Genomic DNA, 9,510 nt, shown 5'->3' on the forward strand with positions numbered 1-9,510 from the left:
TATATATATTAAAGCAAGATTTTTACAGCCTATTGGCAAATTGTTTTTTCTACATTTAAGCAGAAAATTAAAACATTTAGTGAGGTTTACTAGAAACAAGACACAAAAAAAAAGATTTATTTATTTTATTATTTTACTTATTTATTTGTTTGTCTGTTTACTTACTTTTGTCTTGTTGGACCTGCAGGCTACTTATTAATTAATGTGACACTGAAGACTGGAGTAATAACTGCTAAAAATTTAGCTTTGAATCACAGGAATACTGTATTTTAAAATATATTCAAATAGAAAACATGTCTTTTAAAATGTAATAATATTTCACATTATTACCATTTTGAATGCATCTTTGATCAGTGATTTTGGAAGCAGTTTTTTACGTTTCATTAAATAACTATTTTTACATCTTATTGGCAAATTGTTTTTCTTTAGGTTTAAGCACAAATTTAAAAACATTTAGTGAGATTTACTGGAAAACAAGACGAAAAACAATTATAAATAAAAATAAAAATACTAAATTTATTTATTTATTTATTTTTTGCAGTGCATTTGTCTCTTTGGAATCACTGTCAAAACTTTACATGCACAGCACAGCAATTGCATTTGTCTTGCATTGCAAAATATGCAATGAATGCAAGCTTCAACCAGCAGGCAGTTTATTCATATACAAGCAGCTTTAAGAAATGCATTATATTATAAATATGATTGGGAGAATGCAAAGATGCAAATTCTATGCCACCAACACAGCTTTACTTCTGCAAATAAGGACAGAATATTTTCATTCTAACTGCAAACGGTCTACATGAAGTTTACATGAAGTGTCCACCAACGAACTGAACTCAAACAGACTCTGGTCTGCTTCAAACGCTCTAGTGTGAAAGAGCCCTGAGGTGTCTGAAATCAAGCGTGCCAGTAAAGACTTCATATAACATCACTAAAATAACACTTTGCTTCACATTGAAAGTCTCTATGGCCGTTTGAGGTGACGACTAAACGTGCAGAAACTCTTGTTATAGTAGTGATGTGAAATGTCAGAAAAGCAAAGAGATATGAACATATGGTTGGGCTTCAGGCAGGTCGATGTGCTGGTAACAGATTGCTCAGGTAAGAGATCATTAAACTGTGAGTGTCAGCAGTGGGTTGGATTCACAGGAGAGAGTTTAGATGAGGAACCTTCAGAACATCTAAAGATCTACACAAGATTTTACACTGTGTGCGGCTGTGTTGTCTACCAGGGTTGTTATAGTCAACTAAAACTGAAAGTAAAATTAAAAACATTATTATTGTTTTTTTAGTTATTGCATGAAAAAATAAAAAATAAAAATAAAAAAATAAAATAAAAAGCTTAACTAAAATTAAAATGATTTCTGAAGGATCGTGTGACACTGAAGACTGGAGTATTGATACTGAAAATTCAGGTTTGCATCACAGAAAAAAATACATTTTACTATATATTCAAATAGAAACAGTTATTTTAAATTGTAAAAATATTTCAAATTTTTTACTGTATTTTTGAGCAAATAAATGCAGCATTGTTAAGCAGAAGAGACTTCTAAAACTTTAAAAAATCTTAAAGACCTCAAAATATTTGGATGGTAGTGTATGATATTTGTAAATAAACTTGTTTGATTTCAGACAGATGGATAAAATAAACTGTTGCACTTCAAGTTTAGGCAGTTCAGTGCAATCTATGTTTGGCTATGACAGAGTTGTTGTTTTGAAAGCATGTGGAACGGGGCCAGATTGAGCAGAAAGCGTCTAGTGTTTTCCGGAGTTCTGTGTGATTTCAAGGCGTCCGGAGAAACGTATAATCCTGTACAAGTGGTGAGGAGATGAATCTGTCTGAGGTTTATTGAACACAGACGACACAGCCGCAAGTGGTGGAAATTTATCTAATAAAGCAGAGGCGTTAAAGTGCCCTGGAAGAACAAAACCTGCCTTGGCCAAATCCACACGAGCTGTACGAGAAACCAAACTCACTTTGCTTCAGAATTTCATTACAGTCAAATCCACAGAGCTCAGCAGATCCGGAGTGTATTACTGTCAGGACGTGTTGCCTGGAAGCTGACGGCTGGAAAGGAGCAGGTAACAGGCACTGAATTCACTGGATGCCTGCCAGTCGAGTGTGTGTGTGTGTGTGTGTGTGTGTGTGTGTGAGCACCCTGTCAATGCTTTCCAGCTCTCACTCTGAGATATAGACAGACCACATGTCTTCGAGAGAGTCATACACGATCTGACTGCAAAAGCGTCCTTCCAGAAGAAACTTCTGTCTGGCTGAGAGGTGTTTCTCTCGTTACGCATTTAGACAAACATTGCAATTAGTATAAAAGCAAGAAGGGCAGTGCGAGTCGAGAACAATCTTTCTCAAATCGTGTGAATAAATGGACCTTCTGTTCTGTGAAGAGCTCGTAAAGCATTGTAAATTAAGGTAGGGGATCACTAAAAGTGATGGAGAGGTTAAATTATCTCAATGGCGATGAATAATAGATGAGTGTTTTTCTTTCTGATATCTCTGAAAGAGAAAATCCATCTGGAGCGGCGGATCATACGTGTGCTGTGCCGTTCTGCTGCTTTAACTCACCCGATACTTGGAGAGGTCGATCCTAAGAGAGTTGTGAAGCTGATCCAAGAGTTTAACAAACTTCTCTCTCTACAGAAGAAACAGTCACAAAAACAGATCAGTAAATTTAATGAAATCATCTACATATCATCCATTCATTTACTCGTGCAAACATGCATCTGTCATTCTGTTCGTTCATCCATCCATTCATTCATCCATCAGCTTGTTCTTCAATGCTTTCATCAATTCATTTAATAATAAATGCCTCTTATCATGCATGCAATCAGCCATCCATTCATTCAATAATCAGTCCATCTAATCAAAAAATCATCTATGGTTTCATGAAAGCATACATCTGTCCATCTAGCTATCTATTTATCAATCAATCCATCCATCGACCATCTGTTTATCTCGTTGTCTACACATTTATCTATCCATCTCTCAATCCATCCATCTGTATATCTGTCCGTCTATCCATTTATCTATTCATCAATCAATCTTTCCATCTTTCTATCCATCTTTCTATCCATCCATCCATCTATCTATATATCCATCCATCCATCTATCTATATATCCATCCATCCATCCATCCATCCATCCACCCATCCATCCATCCATCCATCCATCAGCAGTGAGACTGACAAACCCCAAAGTTGGATGCTGCGAATCGGTCGGAGGCCGAGATGTTAGTGTTTGCCGTTGTTGTGTGAGCGAAGTAGGCATTGATGTTGGCAAGCAGGTTACTCATCACCGCGGGAACGCCGGGACACATGTACTTGGACGAGAGACACGAAAAATGCCTGAAAGAGAGAGAGAAACAGATGTTAGATTCAGTCATAAACACACTGATGTGTGGTTGAACACCCATAACAATGTATATTTCATATCAGATTCCTGTAAGTTTTTTTATGTCCCTTAAACAATATTAAAACAACAATAAAAAGATAATAGAAACCGAATACATTTCCTAAATGCCCCATAGACAGCTTTTGTACAGCGCAGAAATATTATAACTGAAAATACTGATAAGGAACATGACTTTGCAAAGCACAAACTGAAAATTTTTTTTTTTTAACATTTTACCAGGGCATTGTAGCATCCTTATCATATGGAAAAACTATGGACGTGTCACACAAGTAAACAATTATTTGAGATATGCACATATGAAATGAGCTGCACGATCCATCTTATATTGTCAAAATTAACAGACAGTGCAACACAGATCTGTCGTGTGTCGAGCCGCAGGGCAGTGCAGGAAGTTGGCCAGTAATGTCAGCCACTGTTAGAGGAGATTCATTAAAGAAAGATATGAGAGAGAAAAAGAGATAGGAGAAGAAAGAAGAGAGACATAGACTAAAAATAGCAGCAGGCCTGCAGGGCTTACACACACACACACACACAGTGAAATACAGCATCTCACATGTATACTGCACACACACACTTACATATAATGCAGTGCTATTTGGTTTTTTTTTACGTTACACATAAACAATTGGTCCATATAAACACATTTTTCTCTTTCTCCTCTTGTTATGAATATAAATAATTTACATTGGCTAAATAAAGCAGCAAAAAAAACACAAATTCTGGAATGAATTACTGTCAAATGACTCTAATGACAAATGATTCAACTGGATGTTAAGCAGCACACAGACCACAAAACCATTTGTTCAAGATATATATAAAGGAAAAAATGCTGAAATAGTTTTTGGTAGCTGAAATAAAGCTGAAATAAAATAAAAAATAAATATTATTTGAAAAACTTGAAAAAAAAAAAAAAAAGCAACTAGCTGAAATAAGTACTACAATTACTAAAACTAAAATAAAAATAAATTAAAGCTATATCAAATATTTGGTAAAAAAAAAAAAAGATAGAAGTACATAAAAAACAACTTAAGTTAAAATTCAAATGAAAGATGATATAAAATACACAAAAAGCTATTTCAAAATAAAAACTATAAAAGTATATGAACAATACTAAAATAGCATTGTTTATTGGTGACAGACCAATAATTCTATAATATAATTCCCAATGATTGAAGCCACACCCTGTTAAAACGTCCCACTGATTGAAGCCATGCCCACTTAAATCAACCCACTAACTAGCCACACCCACTTAAGCCAACCTACGGTTTGAAGCCACACCCACTTAAAAACAGCCCACTGATTAAAGCCTCAAACACTTAAGCAAACCACAGTTTGAAGCCACACCCACTTAAACCAAGCGACTGAAGCCACGCCCACTTAAGCACCCCACAGTTTGAAGTCACACCCACTTAAACCAACCTCCAGCAATGAGCGTTCGGTACTGACCCACTGAATCAGGGGAACTGACCTCAATGATTAGCTGTAGACTTTTTTTACACACTCTATACAGAAATCACAGCACCAGTGATCCATACAGATCAAGTTTTCTGGTGTGATTATGTAAGCCCCACCAACGTAAGCCAACCCACAGTTTGAAGCCACGCCCACTTAAACAAACCCACAGTTCGAAGCCACACCCACTTAAACAAACCTACTTATCAAAGCCACGCCCACATAAACCAACCCACAGACTGAAACCACACTTTGACAGCCTCCTCATTCACTTTCCTTGAATTGTTGCTACTAATTGAAACTCCTAGTAAGTCTGTGAGCAGAAACTGTAGGCCGTAATGAAGTGAGACCGTACATTAGTACCTGCAGACATTGATTTGGACCTCATTAGTTCTGATAGCGTGACCTCTGAGCCCAAACGGGCCATCATGACACACAGGGGAATGAAGAATTATTGTGCCTCCAAGTAAAGGTGAAGAGTTATCCATTCTTCTCTCCATATTCCCTCCTCCCGTTTCAGACATGATTGAAAGATGCTGATGGCTAAATTAGGATAAATGATATCTGATGAAGGGTGTTGACTTGCTGTTGCCTGGTAACAGCTTGCTTTCCATTCAGCCTATAACCATTCGCTCTTTCCTCATTTTTTAAATCCTCGTCTTGCTGCTCCAGTGATCCGCAGAGCTCCGCTGTAAATCAGAGAAATAAAACTTGCCAGCAAGTATTGACTCGTCTTCTCTCTCTTTATCTGATGTCCTCTTTAACCTCTGTGCACCTCCCTCCAAAACAGGTCTTAAATTCCCACGCAACGTCAATATCTGTGATATCATCTGGTAATGAGTTACTCCTGAGATCACTGGGAAATTCACAGGATCTGTGTTTTCAGTATGGTTGAAAACGGTGATTGTTGAACGTCTGGGAAGCTTATAAATCTATAGTGACAGAGCACAAGAAATGATATTTTATCAGTTTACAGTTGGAATCGAATGCAATAAAAGAAAAAGACAAAATAATGCAAAAACACTCAATTGTGTCACATCCACTGGTTGCATGCAACAACAAACTAGATTTAGTCTAAGTCATTATTATTTTTGTTTTGTATTTTTGACTAATTCTTCTTCTCAAAAGTACTAAAAGAATAATATAATGGTTAAGGCACCAGAATCATTAAGAGTAAATCAGAATCTGAACCTTATGATTCACATTCCTAAAGACAAGGAACAAATTCAGAACAGAGTTCTGTTATAAATTATATATTATATTTATAAATTATAAATAAATTATACTTGCATAATAAATACATAATAATAAATTACATAATTTATTTTAAAGTAATTTACATAATAAATTACTTTAAAATAAATAAATAAATAAAGCTTGCTGTAATAAGTGATATTATAAATTTAACCATATCATTTTAAAATTAAATTAATTTATAAAATAAAATAATAAAATAAAATAAAATTATTTTCTTAAAGGAAATGAAGACTCATCATTAATCTTCATCTCCTTCCAGGAAGCTCTCAACAGGCTGGAGCTCATTTGTGATTCATGTTCTGTAAACCTGTGAACCAACATGCTGCTGATGACTGAAGATTTCACCCTGAAATCATTATCCCCCCTTCAGCAATAAAAAATGCTGAATGGTACAAAATACAGGCTGCATCTCTAATAACATTAGGGACGGGTCACATGACTTTGTTTATGATTACAGGACTGAGGAAAGGTCATGGGTACAAATGTGAGCATCCACTGGAAGCTTCAGGAAGGAGGATAATTTCCACACATCGTCCAGCAGATTTAAAGATGTGATCATATGCATATGCAACAGATGCACATGCAAAAACCGTTTGCATCAACTTTAGTAGGTTCATTACAATTTCTCATACATAATCACAGCAGAACACTTGATCTGTATGGATCACTGGTGCTGTGGGATTTCCGTATAGAGTGTATAAATAAGTCTGATTCAGCGGGTCAGTACCAAACGCTCATTGCTGGAAGACTATCATTTATTGAATTAATCAATACCCATTATCCTAAAACAGAAAAACAAATCAGCGGATGCTTTAAGAGTCAGAGATCAACCCTGACATCTCTCTGGAACAACAATAAATATTCAGATGCAGGATCTCACCAAGTGCCAAAATGTCTTTATTGAAACTGCAATATTACACGCAACTGTTATCAAGCTAATCTGTAAAGAAAGTAAAGTAAATAAATACTGTCTACTAAAGAAATTCTGTCATGATGTGCAATGGAAACTGTAGGATGCCTAAAGTTTTTTTACCCTTCGAAAGTTAGTTTTTCCAGAACGCATATGTGCAATATTCCTCACATTAAGCCAACAAAACAAAAACATGAGGAAGAAAATCAAGTGTTCTCACATGTCAGGTGCATTTTTACAGAAAGTGCAATTACGATCTCATCTTATGATTGTCAGGGATAGACCAGCCTCGTCAGGCCCAATCACCTCACACACCCGTTCACAATCACCGGAGCTCTACTTTCACCGCACACTTCAAGGAGGTGTTTCGTCACGCCGCGGCCGAAATCTCCGTTCATGACCAGCTCTTCCGCATCAGTCAAGGCTGGGCCTCCGTGAGCGAGTATGCCATCAAATTCCGCACTCTGGCGGTGACTAGTGGATGGAATGAGGTGGCCTTACTGACCGCGTTCCGGCAAGGGCTGAACGCCGACATTCGCCTCCAAATGGTGATTTTTGACGATACCGTGGGCTTGGAGAATTTCATCCAAAAGGCTATCAAGATCTCCCAACATCTCCTGGCCTGTAACCAGGTCCAGCCACTCTCCTCACCGGGCACATCCGCCTCACCGGCTCCAGCACCCGAACCCATGCAAGTGGATTCGTACCATCTCACCCATGCGGAGCGTTCGCGGAGGATAACCACCGGACTGTGTCTGTATTGTGGGGAGCAGGGACACTTGATCCACTCGTGTCCTATCCGTCCCTCACGACCCTCGGTGAGTACTATCCAGCTCAGCCCTCAAATTGCTACCTTGACTAGAATGAATGTATCATTAATGTCATCTCTCCAATCCCTTTCAGCGCAAGCCCTTGTAGACTCTGGTTTTTCGGGGAACTTCATATCCCGCAACACTCTCCAACGACTTCAACTACGACCGCTGAAACATGCCCATGTCCTTAATGGAGTACTGTCTGCAGAACTGTATGTCTAAAGTTCATCCTCTGTCACCTGGTTTCTTCCCTGTCTGTGCCACCTCCATAGAGAGCCCCGAACCCACGGAACCTCACAGCATTCCCTGGGAATACCGGGCGTTTCAGGATGTGTTCAGCAAAGCGGGCCGCGACGAAACTACCACCTCATCGGCCATGGGACTGTGCAATAGATTTGCTGCCTGGAGCTCAACTCCCTAAGGGTAGGGTGTATGTCCATCCCGGAGCAAGGAGCGATGGAGGAGTACATTAAGGAGGCTCTCCAGCAAGGCTTCATCCGGCCTTCCACCTCACCGGCCGCATCCAGTTTCTTCATTGTGGGCAAGAAGGACGGAGGCTTGCGGCCTTGTATTGATTACCGAACTCTCAACGCACAAATAGTGAAATATCCATATCCCCTTCCACTGGTGCCGGCTGCCCTAAAGGAACTTCGTGGAGCTCGTATCTTCTCCAAGCTGGATCTGCGAAGCGCCTATAACCTCGTTCGTATCTGCCATGGTGACGAGTGGAAGACCGCCTTCATCACGCCCACCGGACACTATGAATACTGCGTTATGCCGTATGGCCTATCCAACTCACCTTCCGTATTCCAGGGATTCATGAACGAGGTGTTCCGGGAGTTCCTCCATCATTCTGTGATCGTTTACATTGACGACATTCTTATTTACTCCCGGAACCTGGCCGAACATCGCCACCACGTGGAGCAGGTCCTACAACAGCTGAGAAAGTACCACCTCTATCTCAAGCTGGAGAAGTGCGAGTTCCACCTTACCACCATCAAGTTCCTCGGATATGTAATCAGTCCTCAGGGTATCCAGATTATCCAGATGAAGGTCCAAGCCATTCACAACTGGCCACAACCCAAGACCGTTAAGGAACTCCAACGCTTTCAACGCTTTCTAAATTTCTACCGTCGTTTCATCCACCACTTCAGTCAGCACACAGCCGCCCTCACGTCTATGCTCCGGAATAAGCCCAAGTCTCTGTCCTGGACGCCCACAGCCCTCCAAAGTTTTGAAGGACTGAAGGAAGCCTTCTGCAACGCTCCTACCCTCGCGCTTCCCGATCCTCAGAAACCATTTGTCTTGGAAGTAGATGCGTCCACAGTAGGGGTGGGAGCGGTGCTCTCCCAGCATTCTGGAGAGCCTCCTATCCTCCATCCCTGTGCATACTTCTCCCGCAAGCTTTCCCCGGCGGAGCAAAATTATGATATCGGGAACCGCGAGCTACTCGCCATCAAACTTGCTCTGGAGGAGTGGAGACATTGGCTGGAGGGAGCTCTTCATCCCTTCCAGGTCATCACTGACCATTGGAACTTGGAATATCTTCGGGAGGCCAAACGCCTAAACCCACGTCAGGCACGATGGGCGCTGTTCTTCACCCGTTTTCAGTTCTCTGTTACCTACCGTCCCGGACCCAAGAACACCAGAGCAGA

General features: G+C 39.8%; 1 protein-coding gene across 1 annotated transcript in view; it reads right to left on the reverse strand.

Annotated features, from left to right (window-relative positions):
• unc13c (unc-13 homolog C (C. elegans)) overlaps positions 1 to 9,510 on the reverse strand; it is a 169,000-nt gene that overhangs the window by 86,717 nt on the left and 72,773 nt on the right. Inside the window, exons 14-15 of the mRNA XM_016546895.1 lie at positions 3,204 to 3,357; positions 2,579 to 2,647 (exon numbers count right to left, since the gene is read on the reverse strand). Coding sequence (XP_016402381.1) covers positions 2,579 to 2,647; positions 3,204 to 3,357 — 223 coding nt within the window. The remainder of the gene's footprint in view (positions 1 to 2,578; positions 2,648 to 3,203; positions 3,358 to 9,510) is intronic.

This window comes from Sinocyclocheilus rhinocerous, unplaced genomic scaffold (assembly GCF_001515625.1).
Source record: "Sinocyclocheilus rhinocerous isolate Xijiao unplaced genomic scaffold, SAMN03320098_v1.1 scaffold942, whole genome shotgun sequence".
NCBI classification, from domain to species: domain Eukaryota; kingdom Metazoa; phylum Chordata; class Actinopteri; order Cypriniformes; family Cyprinidae; genus Sinocyclocheilus; species Sinocyclocheilus rhinocerous.